This window comes from Leptonychotes weddellii, chromosome 5, assembly GCF_054177405.1.
Source record: "Leptonychotes weddellii isolate Sample4059 chromosome 5, ASM5417740v2, whole genome shotgun sequence".
In the NCBI taxonomy this organism is placed as follows: Eukaryota; Metazoa; Chordata; class Mammalia; order Carnivora; family Phocidae; genus Leptonychotes; species Leptonychotes weddellii.
The window spans coordinates 27,927,513-27,944,755 of NC_138373.1; the positions used below are offsets into that span (position 1 = coordinate 27,927,513).

Consider the following 17,243-nt stretch of genomic DNA (forward strand, 5'->3'; position numbering starts at 1 on the left):
GGCATGTTTCTTTTCTACATTCTGGTCTTCATGTTCCAGTTCATTAGGCAGGACAGGACCCCATTTCTCCATGGCTCTGCCAATTCAGAAGGCCTCAGGGGCCTCAGGATGGTTCCTCCTATCCCATCATGACTCCCTGAGCATTCCGATAGGTGGGAGCCCACCATCAGGATTTACTTTGCTTGCTTCTGGCCTGTTTGAAATCCCTCACCAACATCCAGTATCCATAGCAGAAAAAGAAAGTGGCAAAAAGATGAACAGAGGCAGACGGGAGAGGGACAGAGAAAGAAACACAAAGTCCCTAAGACAGAGAGAAACCAAGAAAGATGAGGAAGAGAGAGAGAAAGATCACACACACACACACACACACACGCGTGAGCGCGCACCCCCCCCCCCCAGCCCCGTGTGAAATGTGCGCCGCTCACTTTAGTTGGTGTGTCTGGACATCCACTGGCTTAGTGAAGGTTATTCCCTTTTTATTCCCTGTCACCTCGAAGCACTTCAAGGACACGGTCCCAGTTGATGCTCAGGTGTCTTTAACACTGACTAATCTTGTTTCAATCAAGACAGACACAGAAAGGTTCAGGCTTAGAACCTTCTGGAGCCAACAGATTCTAGCTAGGATTCTGTTAGTGTTTACTTAGTATTTATGTTTGAGGTGACCTTTTAACAGAAGGTGCTACTGATGGTCCTTTAAAGACAGCGATGTAGATTTTCCCTTTAAAAATACTCTTATCTAGGGGCACCTGGGTGCCTCAGTCGGTTAAGCGGCTGCCTTCAGCTCAGGTCATGTTCCCAGGGTCCTGGGATTGAGCCCCACATCGGGCTCCTTGTTCAGCAGGGAGCCTGCTTCTCCCTCTCCCTTTGCTTGCCGCTCTGCCTGCTTGTCCTCTCTCTCTATCTCTCTGTCAAATAAATAAATAAAATCTTAAAAAAAATAAAATCTTAAAAAAAATAAAATAGTTATTTATATTTTAAAAGTGATTGTTAAAAAGTAGTAAGTAACTTATAGTGCAGGTGCTTTTGAGAATATGGCAAGAATCACGAAAGTAGTTCTCCAGGGTCTGGAGTTTGGCACACAGTGGCTTTTAAGTCTAAGCTTCCCAGCTAAGATACCAGCCCTGCAGGCCCAAGTACTGGCCCTGTCCACTGTGCTCTGCTCACCTCTGCTCTGCCCCTCACTCTGCCCAGTCTCTGATTCCAGCCATCCTGACTCTCCAATCCCTGGCTCCGCCCAGTCCCGGACTCCACCCAGTCCCGGACTCCGCCCAGTCCCTGATTCCACCCATCTCTGACTGTCCAATCTTTGGCTCCGCCCAGTCATTGACTTCGCCCAGTTACAAATGCTGCCCAGTCCCTGATTCCACCTATCCCTGACTGTCCAGTTCCTGACTGTCCAATCCCTGGCTCCTCCCAGTCTCTGATTCCACCCATCCCTGACTCCGCCCAGTCCTTGGCTCCGCCCAGTCCCTGATTCTGTCCAGTTCCTGACTCCGCCTAGCTCCTGACTGCGTTCAATGCCTGACTCTGCCCAGGGCATGTTTCAATACCAGGTTCTGTTCAAAGTGAGAATCCATATTTTCTAAACCAGGTCAGCCCAGTACAGCTGGAGGGCCATATCTGGTCCACCACCTGTTTCTGTAAAGTTTTATTGGGACATAGCTACGCCCATTCACTTACATAGTATCCAAGACTGTTTCCTGCTTAGTTGAGTAGTTGCAACAGAGACCATATGACCCACAAAGCCTAAAATATTTAGTATTTGACCCTTTGCGGTGGATATTTGCCTACCCCTGTTCTGAATGACAACAGATCTGCTTGGGTTGGGGGCTGGGGAAGGGAGAAGTGTGGGGAGGTCACGGGTATGTAGTGGGGGCATCAAAGTGGGAAGAGGGTGGAGAAACCACTGGGGGTAGACAGAGCACCCTTCTGGGAGTCCAGAGACTTGGCTTTCAGCAATGGCTCTGCACCACCCTCCTGGGTGACCTTGTGCGAGGGACTCTGGGTAAGTGCACAATCTCCAGACAAATCATTGCCCCACATAGCGATAACCGAGATGCTCAGCATGCTCTGGAGAGGGACGTCGAGGACAAAACCTCAGCCCAGTTTATCGATGAGAAGTGCTTTAATCTGAGGAACACGTCAGACTGCATCAGCTTCTTCCACGGCATGGAGAAAGTCGATGGCACGTAAGTACTGGGCTCTTGGTCCCCATCTCTAGCCAACCTGATGGGAGTGAGGGCTTCTGGGTCTGCTCCTGCCAAGGAACCATAAAGGGTCATCATGCACCAGTCAAGTAAGAAGCAAAGTGGGTGAGTGGGGATCCTTGGTTGCAAGCCACAGAATCCAATTCTAGCCAACTTAAGACAAGATGGATTTACTGGAAATTTGTGGGGGAGCCACAGTCTTCAGGAGAAGGCTGAGGGGAAGGTTCTGGCAGCTTAAGTGAGCCAGGAAGTGGGAGCTAATCAGCTGTATTGTCAGAGCACGAATGTCTCTTCATTTTTGCCCCGTTTTGCCCAAGATTCAAATTCCAGCAAGAGGGTGCAAGAGATTGGCTTAGGGAGGGTCACACAGCCACCGCCATTGGGCCAAGGCGTGCCAGGCACCCGGATTGGCAATTCCACCAAACAAATTCAGAACAGAATGGCTGTAACCAGAAGGAAGAGGGATCCAAGCTCAGCTGGGAGAGCCAACTGGACCCAGGCTGCCTGGCTTCACATTCAGCCTCTGTACTCACACTCGGGGCAAAGTACTTAATCTCTCTGCCCCACCCCCCCGTACAGGAATAAAAATAGTGCCCAACTCCCAGAGTTGCTATGAGTATGAAAAGGTGGGTATGTGGGGCACTGAGCACAGAGTCTAGTGTGGGGGAGTGACAGCGACTAACATGTATTGAGTGCTTGCCGTGTGACCTCATTTTCTTGTCACAGCAGCTCCAAGGTAGGTGCCTTCTGTGTGCCTGGCTCTGTCGTGGGCATGTCACTGTTTCTGGAATTTCAGGCAGAAGGAAGGCATGTTTTCCCAGTCAACAGGCAGTCCAAGGTCCGGGATAATGAGGGCTGGACAGAGTAGTGCTCTGGGTACAGGGACAGGGTGTTATCTATCCTGGTCTCTTAAAAAAAACGGGGGGGGGGGATGCCTGGGTGGCTCAGTCGTTAAGCGTCTGCCTTCGGCTCAGGTCATGATCCCAGGGTTCTGGGATTGAGTCCTGCATCAGGCTTCTTGCTCAGCGGGGAGCCTGCTTCTCCCTCTGCCTGCCACTCCCCCTGCTTGTGCTCTCTCTCGCTGACAAATAAATAAAATCTTAAAAAAAAAACAAACCAGAAAACTTCTAGCACAATATAATGTGCTGGGCACATAGTAGGTGTGCAGTAAGTGTTTGTTGAATGAGCGAATGAATGAAAAGAGGAAGGGAGGGAGGGAAGAGAAAGAGGAAAGGATTTTCATGGCAATCTCCTTGGCCTGAGCCCAGGGCCACCTCCTGGACCTTAGTAAATATCAAAGTGTTGCAATGAGCCTTTGGGGTTTCCGGCAGTGGCAACCAGTGGGGACCCTCCTCCTCTTCCTGACAAGGCGATCCCCCCCGCACCGCCCCATGGTGCTGGCTACGTGAGCAGGACTTCAGGGGCCTCAGGCCCCTCTGCCGAAGCTGCCCATCTGGAGTGGGAGTCTGGACGGTTCCCTTCCCAAACAGATGCCTCCCTGAAAGCTCGTGGCCAGGGGCTGGCAGAGATTGGGGCGGACAGCAAGTGCTGTAATCACCACATGTGCTAGCCCAGGGCTCTCTGTATTGGGGGTTTTCTTAAAGCAGGGCCGTGTCTGGGCAGGCAAAAGGAGACCGAATGCAGGAGCTCTGCTCACCCAAGTTCTTGTCGCCGTGGGTTAACTGATGAGTGACGGTGCCGACAGTAGGTGCCCTTTACCTGATGTTTGCTGAGGGCTAGGCCCTGCTCTTTGTAAACAGCGTCTTGTGAATCATAAACACTTACCAAGGGCTTGCTGTTGCCAGATGCTAAGATAGTGGTTTCATCTTTGGTCCTTCACCAACCCCGGGGAGGGGGTAGACACCATTATTATCCCCATTTTACAATGAGGAGACTAAGGCTCAGAGAGTTGAAGCAACTGGACCAAGCTCATGCAGTGAGTGGGAGAGCCACAGTCTGAGCCCACGTTGGACACAGAGCCCGTGTGTTTTATCTCGGCACCTTCCTGCCTCCCAGCAATGCCCGCTGCTGTCTCCACCATCCTTAGAGGACACAGGCCCCATAAAACACGTCCCGCCTACTGAGGCACACCACCTTCCAGCAAGACAAGCTGCCTCTGGTACATTCCCCCCAGGGAGAGTGTGATTAAGCGGGTTATTTTCTCTGGACAGCACAGCTGTCTGCTCCAGGGGAGAGCGAGGGCTTAGAGCTTGCTGCTCCTGACCTTGACAGTGCCCTGTTCAGCAGCAGAGACACACTCCGAGTCCATGTGCGGTCTCCCTCTGCTGTCCTTGGTGCTCCCCCCACCCCTTCCTGGATTGATGGTGAGTAGCTGTGTGACCTTGGAAAAGATGCTTCACCTCTCTGAGCCTCAAGTGTTTGTTGGCTAAAAGGTCTGGGTCAGACACCATGACCTGTCCCATCTCCAGAAGGCCAAGACCTACCCCCCCCACTACTGCTTGATTTTTTTAATTCCTGCCAAAGACAGACAAGATGATCACATATGATGTGTTCTTCTTAAAATTTCTATTCACCATGCAATCTAAGTGTGCTTTAAATGTCTGAAAAGAGACTTCTATTTCGGAAAATTGAGTTTCTCTCTCTCTCTTTTTTTTTTTCTACTGCCCGAGAAGGAAGATATTTTATTTAAGAACTGGAGATTTCCCAGCTAGAAGAGACCGTAAAAAGTTACCCAGTCTGGTTTACCCTGGAACTGAAGCCAGCTCAGGGAAATGCATGTCCCTCCTTCTCAGAGGCTTCCCAGAGGAGAAGACCCCCATGCCTGCCTGTACATCAATTGTGTGGTGCAGGGGGTTACGCACTCGGCCAGGAAGTACTTTCTGTTGTCTAAACTGAATCCCTTATGCTTCACTGCCTCTGAGAAGGTTTCCCTGCCTGGCTTTTCTGATCGAGTCTGTGTCTCCGAGGTTCATCCCCCCCCCAGATCCATTCTCCCGCTGCCCTGATGTGAGTCCTGCAGCCGAGGCTGCCCACTGCAGACTGTCTTTCCATCTGGTTCCCGCTGGGGTTTAGCCAGGAGGAGGGGCACCCACGGGAGGCGGTGGGCAGGAGGAGGAGGAGGTTGGGGGTTTATTCTTCCTGCTCCTTCCCTCTCCTTTGGCCCTCAGTGGTGACAGCTTTCTACATTTACTAATCCCGGAGCCCCTCAACACCCTCTGATCCTTTTTCTTTCCTTTTAGGACCCTGACAGGCACATAAAGCTGGGATTTATAAAACTCCATCAGCCTGTCCTTCCCCGGCTAAAGTCCCTCCTAGCACATATACCGTGTGTCAGTATCTTCTTTCTTTGATGTTCGTCTTCCTCTGCTGGAAACGTAGCCCCGTGAGGACAGGGCTGTTGATGTTCTTGTGTCTGGGTCTATCCCAAGTGCCTGGAACAATGCTTGGCGTGTGGTAGGCGTTCAGAGAACATTCATTGAATGAGTGAGTCGGGGCAGGCAGGATGGCCACGTGCTCATTGCTGAATTGAAGGGGCTCTACAGCCAGAATCGAGCCCCGATGCCTGCTTCTCAGCCAGTCTCCATGGTGTTGGTGGTGGTAGTGAGAAGGGAGTGCTTGGGAAAAGAGCTTTTCAAAGGAATCTCTCTCTCCTCCCATGAAACTCACCAAGTACCCTTTGAAAGATCAGTGCTTGCTAGGCTGCAGTTGCCTGCCCTGGAAAATGGGGTGGGGGTTTGGATTAGCCCAGTGGTTCTCGATGGGGGGCAGTTGTTAACCCCTCTCCCAAGGGACATCTGGCGATGTCTAGAGACATTTTTGATTGTCACGACTGGAGGGCCGAGGGGCACTGCTAAACTTCATATAGTGCCCAGGGTGACTCCCCCCAACAGAGAATGGTCCCAACCCAGATGTCAAGAGTGCCCAGGGTGAGGCTCTGGATTGGGGGTTCTCCAAGGCCTGCCTTCCACCCCCTGCCCCTGATTGCTGTCTTGTGTTAAGTTCATCCCTGTGCCTCCTGCAGGATCTCTGTGCCCGAGACCTGGGCCAAGTTCAGCAATGACAACATCAGGCACTCACAGAACATGAGGGCCAACTCCATCCGGCTGCGCGAGGAGGCTGAGAATCTCTTTGAGGCCTTGTCAGATCAGATGTGGAAGCAGTTTACCCACACCAACCTGGCCTTCAGTGCCCGCATCTCCGAGGTGACAGACGCGAAGAATAAACTGCAGGCACAGCTGGCGAAGGTAAGCGAGATGCGCCTGAGGACGGCTGTCCACCCGGCTGAGTCCTCACCCACCTCCCGACGGTCTCGGCAGCATCTGGCCAAGCTGCCCACAGGCCCCTGGGGCTGCACCGGTCCTACCATCCCAGATCCAGGAGCCTGTCCCGCGCCCCCCGCCGAAAGGGGAGGGGGCCGTGAGCGTCGCAGGGGGATTCCAGCATCTGGGGTAGATCCTTCCCTGCTCCCTTGATGATGGAGCTTGGAGCATAGCCTGGCCGTCTCACGGCCCCCAGGGTCCTTCATTCCATCCGAGGGCCTTGCAGCGGAACATGACCAATGAGTGTGGGTACAGTTATCAGAGCCCCAGGAAATGGGCCCAAGCAGCTCTCCGCCCACATCGGCATCTTTGGAAATGTAACCTTTTGACCTTCAAAGACTTCCATAGCATCAGGGGTGAAGGACTGCCTGATTTTGTCACTATCTCCTTCTACTGCCATATCCCTTTCCCTTTCTACTGCTCCTATGGGAATGCAGCGTAGTGTGGTCTCTCACCTCTGGGGGTGGGGCGGGGGGCCCTCTGCATGGAATTCATCCTCCCTGCTCTGCCTACGCTCAGTGAGCCTACTGCGTGCCAGATGCTTGCCGGCCACTAGGAGTGAAAGGAGGGGCTGTGCGAACAATCCCCTGGTCCCTGTCCTCAGGGGACTTGCATTCTGGTGGAGGCTGTGAAATATGCACACGGGAAGGACTTAGGGATGACAGTCTGATGGTGGGGGGCGGGCAGGGGACTAGCCTTGAACCTGCATTCACAAAACAGAGTTTTAGATATGAAGGTATGTGTGCGTGTATATATATATATATATATATATATATATATATGGGGGGCAGTTAGTGGGCTGCATGCAAGGTTCAATGGAAATGAGACAGGGGTGGTGTAAGCCCCCCACAGATGCCACCCTATATATAGCCTCAGGTATGGAGGGGGCTGAGGAAATGGAAGTTTCTAGGATGAGGGAAGAGCAAGGAGATGCATCAGGGCTTCTCATAGAGTCCTTACACTAGGTGGCCTCAGGAGCAGGTCACTAGGGAGCTGGGCAGCCAAGGCATGGTGGGAAGAGTGTTCCTGAGAGCAGCCAGTGAGTGCAAAGGCCATGTGTGTGATGAGGTTGGAGCAGGCTCAGGTCATACAGATCCTGGTAGGTCCTGGTGAGGAGTCCAGATTTTATGCTGAGAACAGTAGAGAGCCTCAGAAGGATTTTAAGTGAAAGGCGTTGGGATCCACTCTCATCCTTAGGTGGATCTCTTTCCCTCCTGGATGGAACAGGGTTGCAGGGATCAAGAGTGGACACAGAGAGAGTGGTTAAGAGGCTGTGGAAGGTGTCCAGTGAGAAGGATGGCCGTCTGTGCCACGGTGGTGGTGTCAGATGGGAGGGGGAAGGGAGAGATGTGAAATATCTTGAGAAGGCAGTTAGTAGATGGACCTTCCCTCCCTTGTTTACTGAACATTTTTCTATTAATCTTCCCAAAACAGGGTTGAGAAACTTTTTCTGTAAAAGGCCAGGTCCTATTTTCAGCTCTGCAGGCCTTTCGGCTTCTGTCACAATGACTCAGTTCTGCTCATGTAGACGGCCATAGGCAGTATGGACACAAATGAGCATGGCTGTGTTCCAATAAAACTTTATTTACAGAACTCAGCAATGGGCCGGATGTGGCCCACCGGTTGCAGTTTGCTGATTTTGCTGACTACAAATGCAGTTTTATGTAGTTTATCATCGCTCCTTCCACCCCATAGCATGTGGTTAGAAGCATGGATGGAGCGTGGCTGCCTGGCTGTGAATCCTGGCTCCACCATCTCTGCAACCCGGGACAGTTTCCTTAACCTCTCTGTGCCTGAGTTTCCTCATCTGTAGAATGGGGATAATAATGGTTCTGACCTCAAGGCTGCCAGAAGGATTATTTGAGTCAATGTGGGGAAACCAACTGAACCACAGTGTTTTGTCCACAGTAAGCACTGTGTTGGTGGCTGTGATTTAATATATTTAGTTGGTTTACTTGTCCATGTCTCTCCAGGACATCAATCCTGATTCAGCTATGTAGCCCCCTGCTTCATGTACCGCCTGGCACATAGTAGAAACCCCTTAAATCTTTGTTCGATGATTGAGAGGAACCTACAAGGTTGAGTTGCCTGTTGATATTTTTTAAAGAATGATCCATGAATGAGTTAATGCTTTTAATTTCAAGCCTTTTTTTCTTTCTTTTCCTTCCTTCCTTCTGGGAAAAAAATGTCCTATTATTGCCATTAAATAAACATAGCAAAAAATGTACCATTGTTTTAGTCGTTCAGGCTAGGTAGCTTATAAACAACAGACATTCATCTCTCACAAGTCTCAGTATCAGGATCAAGCCATGGGCACATTCGGTGTCCGGGGGCAGCTCACTTCTTGGTCCACAGACATCGTTTTCTTGCTGTGTCCTCACATGGCTCTCCGAGGTCTCTCTTATCACAGCACCAATCTCATTCATGAGCCTATTGGTGACCTAATCACCCCTCCAAGACCCCACCTCCTTTTACTGTCACAATGGGGATTAGGTTTTGACACGAATTTGGGGAGACACCTTCCGTCCATAGCAACCACTGTGAAGTGTATAGTTCACTGGTGTAAGGTACCTTCACACTGTTCTGCAACCATCACCACCACCTGTCTCCAGAACGTTTTCCCTTCTTCCCAAGCTGAAAAGAACGCCTGTGTTTAATTAACTCCGTGCCCATTAAACCACTCCCCAGTCCGCTGTCCCCCTGGCAGCCACCACCCTCCTTTCTGTCTCTTATGAACTGACCAGTGCAGGTCACACTTCCACACGAGTGGAATCATACACTATTTGTCCTTTTGTGACAGGCTGATTTCACCGAGCAGATCGTGTCGGAATGGCCTTCCTTTGCAAGGCTGGACAGTATCGCATTGGACATGTGAACCGTGTATCCATTCCTCCTCGGGGGGACACTGGGGTGGCTTTTTGGTTATTGTGCAAACATTTTCTCTCTCTTTTTTAAAGATTTTATTTATTTGTGGGGGCTGTCGCGCACAAGCAGGGGCGGGGGCAGAGGGAGAAGGAGAAGCAGACTCTCCGCTGAGTGTGGAGCAGATACGGGGCTCCATCCCAGGACCCTGAGATCATGACCTGAGCCGCAGTCGGACGCTTAACCGACTGAGCCACCTGGGTGCCCCAAAGGAAGATCAAGCATTTTTTCTTGATGAGGCTTTTCATATTGTGGGTCAAATACAGAGCCTTGTCATGTTTCATGGCATGAGGTGTGAGGCCTGGAGGTGACTTGGGAAGCTCCTTTGGTGGGTGTCAGTGGCTGGTTTCTCATCCGTGAAACAGGAAATGAGACCTCTTACTTGATGATGTTACTTAGAGTTGATCAATGCATAGATTTCTGTGGCATCCTTAGCACAGTGCTTGGCACATGGTAAACATTCAATAAAAGGTAACGCTAAGCATTCATGTTGTTGTCAATGAGGAGAAAAAGGATCTTTTGGGTGGAGGTGGGGAGGAAAGCCTTTTCCCTGAATTTCTCCAGGGAAGTTTGGGATTATTACTAATAGTCTCATTCCCACCGATGAGAGAGTTTTTGCAACCGTGTGGATTTTTATTAATGTTCATTATCTAATGACCAGCTGCTTTGCAAATAAGCCAGCACCCATTTGAAACACACCAAACCCCAGCCCGACACATTGACAACACTCCCTGAGAGAGGACTTGTCTTCTGGTTGGTGATGATCCCACGTTGTGTTTTTCTAAGACAATAAAAGGAATTGAGGGAACGAAAATAAACATATAGCAACCATTTCACCTTTCGATGGTTTGCTTCAGCTGGAGGATTTGAAACGCTCCCTTTAAAATTTTAACTTAATTGTTGAGCTCAGCCTGATTCTCCTTGTTAAGAAGCATTTCTGGAGAATTCTAGGCCCCCATCTTCTCCTGGGCTGCAAAGGAAGTATTGCCCTAGTTGTCATAAGAATCCACTTGGAAAGACCAGGTCTACACAGTTTCCCATGCAGACTTTGAATCCAGCAGGGGTTTGGGGGTACATAGACAATCTTAGCTGTTCACCGTGATCCTAGGGTTCCATCCCTAAGTCCACACCCCAAACCTTGGAACTTGGCCTGGACCTTGTCCATGTATTTCATCCTTGCGCTCTGGGGCCTAGGGTGTGTCCCGGTCATGTTGACCTCTGCTAGAAGAGAGGCTGGTGACTTCTCTGGGCTGAAGCAGTTGATGACCGGGAGCAGACTGCTGCCTTTGAGAACCGATGCCTTCTGAGAGCCGCCCCCGCCCCTCCCCAGGACTCCAGATCAGCTTAAGTGCCCACCTGTATCCAGTGACCCAGTGCCTTGTAGGGGTGGGCTCTTAATGTGGGGGAAAGGCGTGAGGGGGGGAGGTATGGGGACACTGCTATAGAACAGTGTTTATCCTGAAGTGTGGGAGCCAGGCCCTGGCAAAGGCAAGTGACAGTGGGTGTATCACAGGCAAGAAAGTGGTTCTTCCTTCAATCCTGTTTCAGTCCTTGACATGATCTCAAGGCGAAGTCCTGATCACATGCTAGAATGCCTTCTTGGCCTCTTTTAAACAGAGAGTGCCGGCCTCGGGCTAAGAACTTGGGACAGACGGCAGCGTCTAGCCAGAGTTTAAGTAATATGGTTGTACGTGCATCTCGTTTCTGCATTTTTATGGTTGTTTGCACTTAAGGCAAATGATGCGGATTTTCCACTGATCAGAGTGATACAAAGTTTTATTTTCGAATAAATGCTTTTGAGGGTTTTTTTTTTTCCTAACAATTGAATGGATTTGCAGAAAAGGTTGTTCATGGTGGGATGCATGGTGTGAGGGGGTATGGCGGACGTGGTAAGGGTGGTCGGTGGCAGCCTGACTCTTGGGAAGCAGCAGTGTGGACCCGTGTGTGTTAGATATGATTGCGTGTGCACTAACTGCAGGTAGTACCCGGGTATTGCACTGAAGTGCAGATTCTGGCTGAGCAGGTCTGCTGGGCCTGAGGGTCTCTGTTTTGAACCAGTAAGGCAGGGTGCGGCGGCGGGTGGGGGGGTGGGTGGGCAACGCTGTCAGGAGGGAGTAGCCGGAGTGTGGGAGTGTGAGTGTAGGGCGAAGTTGGCTTTGACAGACATCTGGGTGAGCAGCTGCCTCCTTCCCTTCTCTTCTCTCCCTCCCTCTCTCTGCCCCTCTTCCAGACTCAGACTATTGGGGAACCAAATCCTTCCAAAGGGCAAGCCTCAGGCATCCCATCTAATCCGATTTTCCCTCACTGCATTTCGTTTCCAGGCTCCCAAGTCATCCCTCCCGCGAGGGATTGGGCCAGCTTACCCCGTCACCCAGGTCTGCCCTGCTTGTGCAGAGGCAGATGCCCCTCTGGGGTTCCTGCCGCCCCTCAGTCATGTGAGCCCTTGAGTCAAAATCACAGTTTCCCCGTCTTGGATGTGCATGTGGTTGGAGCAAACGAGGACGCCGGGAGCTGGCGGATCAGGATAAGCCAGAAGAATAGCCTCGGTCAGGCTGAGAGATAAGTCGGATTCTTGACTTCCTCTCAACAGCTCTCTCCTTGTATGTGGTGTGGGCTTCCTTGTAGTTAGAAGCAGCAAACGGAGCCAGGGGAAAGACTTCCACCCTACCTCCTGCTGTACCGTTTTCCTCTCTGGCTCTGCCTTCCAGATGCTTCCAGATGCTTCCAGTGGCTTCCAGGGGCTCTGACTTCCAGTGCTCAATCCCAAACCTTGGGGCCCACTTGGACACCCGCCTCGTTTCCCCTCCCACCCCATGTCTGTTCCAACAGCAAATCTGGTTGGTTCTACTTTCAGGATCTCACTGCTCCTCACTGCCCCTTCTGCCTCCACCCTGGCCGGACCTCCACCATCTCTTGCCTGGATTACTGCTATGGCCTCCCTGCTGCTGTGTTTGCTTTTGACAGTACCCACGGACTAGCTGGCAGCTAGTTAAGAGAGCATTTGATTTACAGAGAACAAAAGTTCAACTGCTTTAGATTCTTCAGGAAGCCTTGAGAGTTTGGCCTGAGAGTGCAGGTGACAGGCTCTCTCTGGGTAACACCCGCCAGTGTCCGTGGATCACCATCTTCACCTTGACCGGGCCTGCTCGCACCACTGCTCTCTGGAGAACTTCTCAGCAGCCCCTCACCTTTGCAAACCCAGTGCCTCACGAAATGTGTGGTGCACGGGGCATCACGTAAATGCTGGCTGGGTGGTTTAAATCCAAAGACAAACACTAGTAGTCCCATGGGCTGAACTTGGCCTGCCTATTCTTTGGCCCCTCACATTTTCCTTTGAACAGTTTTATATATCCTTGACATGTAATTAGGTGCATGTTTTTGAAGTGTACAGTTTGAGAAGTTTTGACAAATATATATGTCATGAAGCCACCACCTCAATCAAGGTAGCGAACATAGCAAAGGTTTCCTTGTGCCTCTTTCTTGTCTCTTTCTCCACCCCACCCCACCCCCACCGCCCACACAACCACCAACTGCTTTGTGTCCCTATAGACGCGTTTACATTTTCTAGACTATTTTATAAAGGGAGACATACCGTATGCACTTTTTTTTTCATTTGGCTTCTTTCACTCCACGTAATTGAGAGTCCTGGTTTACTCCTTATTGTTGAGCAGTGTGTGTTATGTGGATATAGTACTGTACGTTGACACCCTTGATATGTATTGTATTCACATACCTGAATGTGTTCATCCATTCACCTGTTGAAGGACATGAGGGTTATTTCAGGTTTGGGCTGTCGCCTTTAAAGCTGCTATGGACATTCCTGTCCATATGTTTATATGCACTCTCATAGAGGGTTTTTGTTTTTTTTTTTAAACATTTTGGCAAAAAATGGAGATTTCACATAAAAGTTCAGATTTCCAGAACCTCTAGAGAAATGGGTAGCTCTAGCAACTCTGAGCTCAGGTTTCTACAGGGGAACAGTGGGCAGGAGCTGAATGGGCACCACATTTCTTTGGACAGGGCCCAGGCCCTCCAGTGTGCCTTGGTCCCCACCACCCCCGTCATGGGCCACTGCACTCGTTCGCATTACTCGCCTGGGTTCCAGTAGGCTCATGCATCGGGCACGTTTTGCTCCATGCATTGGAGGAAATGCAGGAAAGCAGATGTATAAAGCAGTCAGGCATGGGAAGAGTTTAACAGAACACAGAGGGACTATGAGTTTTAACCTTGAAAGACTTTGCTTTTGCTCTGAGATGCCTTTGGGGTTTTGCTTTCCAAGTGGTCATTAACACCAGCAGAACACCCTTTCCTTGGGAGGAGGCACCAGGAAGTCACAGTGTCTGAGGGGTAGAGGGCCCAAAGCCCGTGATCTGAGCGCCCCAGTTCTACTGCCAGCCCCTCTGTTTGTCCAAGGAAGTCTGGAACCCATTGTGGACTGGGAAATGCTTTCGTGCTTTGCAAGCAGCCAGATCCTGTCCAGCACCAGTACCCACAGCCAAGCTACTGACGGCTCTTTCTAAAACTGGCCCAGCTCAGGGGAAGTGGAGCCGGCCCGCCTGCCCCTGTGGCCACGGGCAGTCTGGTGAGGGGAGAGGCGGGGGCCAGCCCTTCAACATGGCGGCAGCTTGGCGAGAAAGTTCCCTTTCCAAGTGCTCGCCATCAGGCTTTCGGATAGCGTCGAGACTGGAAAGTGATGGTACTTTGCCTTTAACTTCTGTCTATCGGACAGCGAGGCATCGAGTCTTGGGCAGGCTTCGAACCCCTAAAGACGAAAGAACTTAGTGCGACTTACCTTCTTTCCCCCATTTTCTCTCTTGTTCTGGTATCCTCCATTAATGGCGAGGGAGATGGGTTTTCCACTTGTGGCAATAAAACAAAGACCCCATGTCAGACACATTTGTCAAAGGCTGAAAAGGGGAGTTGATTTGAAGAAAAATATGAAATCACTGTACAGATGGCATGTGGGTATGGCAGGGTAACTCAGGGAAAGCCTCAGGGTGGCACGCAGTAGGTAGGTCTCTGCCTGATACTCACCTTTGCACTAGGAGGAATCAAACGCTCGCCTGTGTCACGGGCACCTGGGGACACCCAGCAGGAGGGGCCCACGAGAGCTCGGGTATGGGCGGTTCTGAGGGCGGAGGGGTGGGGGGATGGACTGTGCCATCAATCATCTGTCCGTAGTGACACCGAACAAATGGGAGAGAAACTGTTGGAATCGGGAAGAGCGAGCCGCGGTCCAGAGCTGGGAAGGTAGCCAACAAATGCAGGAAGTTGGAGGGACCAGACAGGAGAGGGGGGAGGGAAGGAGAGAGAACCAGCAAGGCTCAGCTCGGGGTGGGCCATACAAGTGAGGCTGTCTCGGGCTCACTTTGGGGCCACCACCAATACTCCAGGAAGTTCTTCCTTCTCTCCTCCCATCCACGAGCTTCAGCTGGTGTCAGCCAATCATATGCTTTGACTAGAAGCCTAGAGTGGGGCAATCGCTAGGATTGGTTGCAGCTGAGACAGGAAGCCTATAAGATGCCACCTGGTGGAGGCAGAGTTGTCTTGGCCTCAACCTGGGTCCCAGTGGTTTCCTAGTCTCTTCCAGGTTGTGGCTCGTCCACTTCTGGGTCCTTGACTGTTTGCCCGCTTGGGACCCCCAGCTTCGTGTCCACTCCCAGCCATTGCATCTACTCGCCTTGTCCTGGTCCAGATTCCCCTGGCATCTCCACGTTCTTCGTCCCCCATGTGTGAGCCCCACTGTGCAGGGCAGATGGTTGCATTCAATTCTGGCCCTAGCACTTCCTGGCTTAGTGGCCAAGGCCAGCTTGCTTCACCTCTGTGTGCCTTGGTTTTCCCCCTCCGCAGAATGGGAGCAGTAATAGTTGGCAGATTTTTGTGAGAATAACAACAGCTGAATTGGCCACTGTGCTGGTGCTCCATGAATATCAGCTGGAAAGATGTAAAAAGCCGTGGTCTCATCTCCGATCTGGAGGGAGGAGCAAGCAAGGTGGTGCAAAGAACAGGGCGTCTGGAGTCAGAAGACCAGGGATGAATGTTGGTAGAGTTAAGGAATCTTGGGAAAGTACCTAGCTCCTCTGAATCTCCGTGTCTTAATGTATAAGGCAGGAGTAATCCTGCCGGCTGTGAGATCAGAGGGGAAGGTGCAGGTGAGCGGTTCTGGAGCTTGGCTGCACACTGGGATCATCCAGATGCCTGGGTCTTGCCTCTAGGGATTCTGATTTATGGTGGTTGGGGTGTGGCCTGGGTATCCAACCATTTAAACTCCCTGATCCAAGAGGTTCCGAGTTCAGTGTTTCTCAGAGTGTGGTCCTTGGACCAACAGCATCAGCATCACTGAGTACCATGTTTGAAATGCAAATTCTTGGGCTCCATTCCAGCCCTTCTGAATCAGAAACTCTGGGGGCCCATCCATCTGCATTTTAACATGTCCTCCAGGTGTGTCTCCCAGGTGTAGACATGCAACAAATGTTTAATCCCGTCCCTCCCTCCCTGAAACAGATACTCAGCACATCTTATTTACTAGACTCTGATTTAGGTGCTGAGGATACAACATGAACGAGACAAGATCTCTGCCCTCAAGGGGGCTTACATTCTAATGGGGGAGACTGGTTTTAAGAAATAAACACAATTAAAAATCGTGATACATGTTAAGGAGACGCTCGAAGAGCTGAGCTAGAGGGTTACCATGGATTTCCACACTCGCACAAGTGTCCTCTCTAGCAGGCCGCCTCCACCAGTTTCTAAACCCCTCCAGGATTTCCAGGACCCCTGACATCAGACGGCCTCTCAGCAGCTGGGGCTTGCATTGGCTTGGCATTGTCTGAAGGCAGCTGGTCACCTCTGGACAGCAACGACCCGGAGCCGGGCTTAGTCAACATCTATCCTCTTCCTCACCTGCGGCGAATTTCCTCCCCGGTGGCATTTGCCAGTGTCTGGAGATGTCTTGGTCGTCACAATTGGGAGGGCGGTGAGCTGCTAACAGATAGTGGGTAGAACTCAGGGCCTGCTGCTAAACACTCCACAAGGCACAGAGCAGCCCCCACAACAAACAAGTCTCTGTTTCCAAGTGTCAAGGTGCCCAGTTTGGGACACCATGCTCTGGAGCTTTCACGACCTGAGTTTCTGGTGAGGTCGCTCCGGAGCACTCCTGTCCTCTCTCTCCTTGCTTCTGAGCTTGGCTGCACTTGAAAACCTTCCACCATTTGACCAGCAAAAGGATTCCAAGCTGCCTTCTCCCTTCCTGAGCTGAGAAAGCTGCCCTTGAGCCAGGCACCTCCTTGGAAACCTCTTGGCTTCACGCAATTTGGAAAACAATGAATTCGCAAGGTTGCACAAAGCACCCACAAGCCTAAGGCTGGCTAGAACTGCTAAAGCCATTCTTTCCCTCCACATCAAAAATTATTTCCTGGCCTTAGATGCTTTCTCTGCTGTCACAAGACAAGACGCAGGCAGATAGTTTTACATGGCAAACAACCCCGCCAGACCCATCCCCCCTTTCAAAGCCTCTGGGTGGATTTCTGTTCCAGCTAGGAATATTGGCGCACTTTTCCGCTGAGCCGCGAGGTTGGTTTCGGCCAAGACTGTCCTGGCAACTGCCTTTCACACCTCACACATGGCCAGAGCCCATTTCCAGTGTGGACCTAGCCCTTTCCCCACACAGGGGGCTGGGGTGGGTGGGTGGGGTTGGCCCTCAGTGTCTCCCCTGCGAGGGCTGAGGGTGGCCGATCGCAGTCTGGGTCAGAAGGAGAAAGAAAAGATTCAACCTAAAGACTAAACTTGCTGTGAGCAGCTAGGGTTCCCAGTGCTCTTCTGTGTTCCTCTTTCCCTC

The 17,243-nt window shown here is 51.3% G+C and overlaps 1 protein-coding gene and 1 long non-coding RNA gene across 2 annotated transcripts in view; one reads left to right on the forward strand and one right to left on the reverse strand.

Annotated features, from left to right (window-relative positions):
- TEKT5 (tektin 5) overlaps window positions 1-17,243 on the forward strand; it is a 35,275-nt gene that overhangs the window by 6,207 nt on the left and 11,825 nt on the right. Inside the window, exons 4-5 of the mRNA XM_081820044.1 lie at window positions 2,046-2,189; window positions 6,190-6,412. Coding sequence (XP_081676170.1) covers window positions 2,046-2,189; window positions 6,190-6,412 — 367 coding nt within the window. The remainder of the gene's footprint in view (window positions 1-2,045; window positions 2,190-6,189; window positions 6,413-17,243) is intronic.
- Window positions 13,002-14,260, reverse strand: LOC145721403 (uncharacterized). The gene is made up of 2 exons (XR_014145074.1): window positions 14,202-14,260; window positions 13,002-13,164 (listed from the first exon to the last, which is right to left on the reverse strand). It is a non-coding gene; the product is annotated as an uncharacterized LOC145721403 (long non-coding RNA).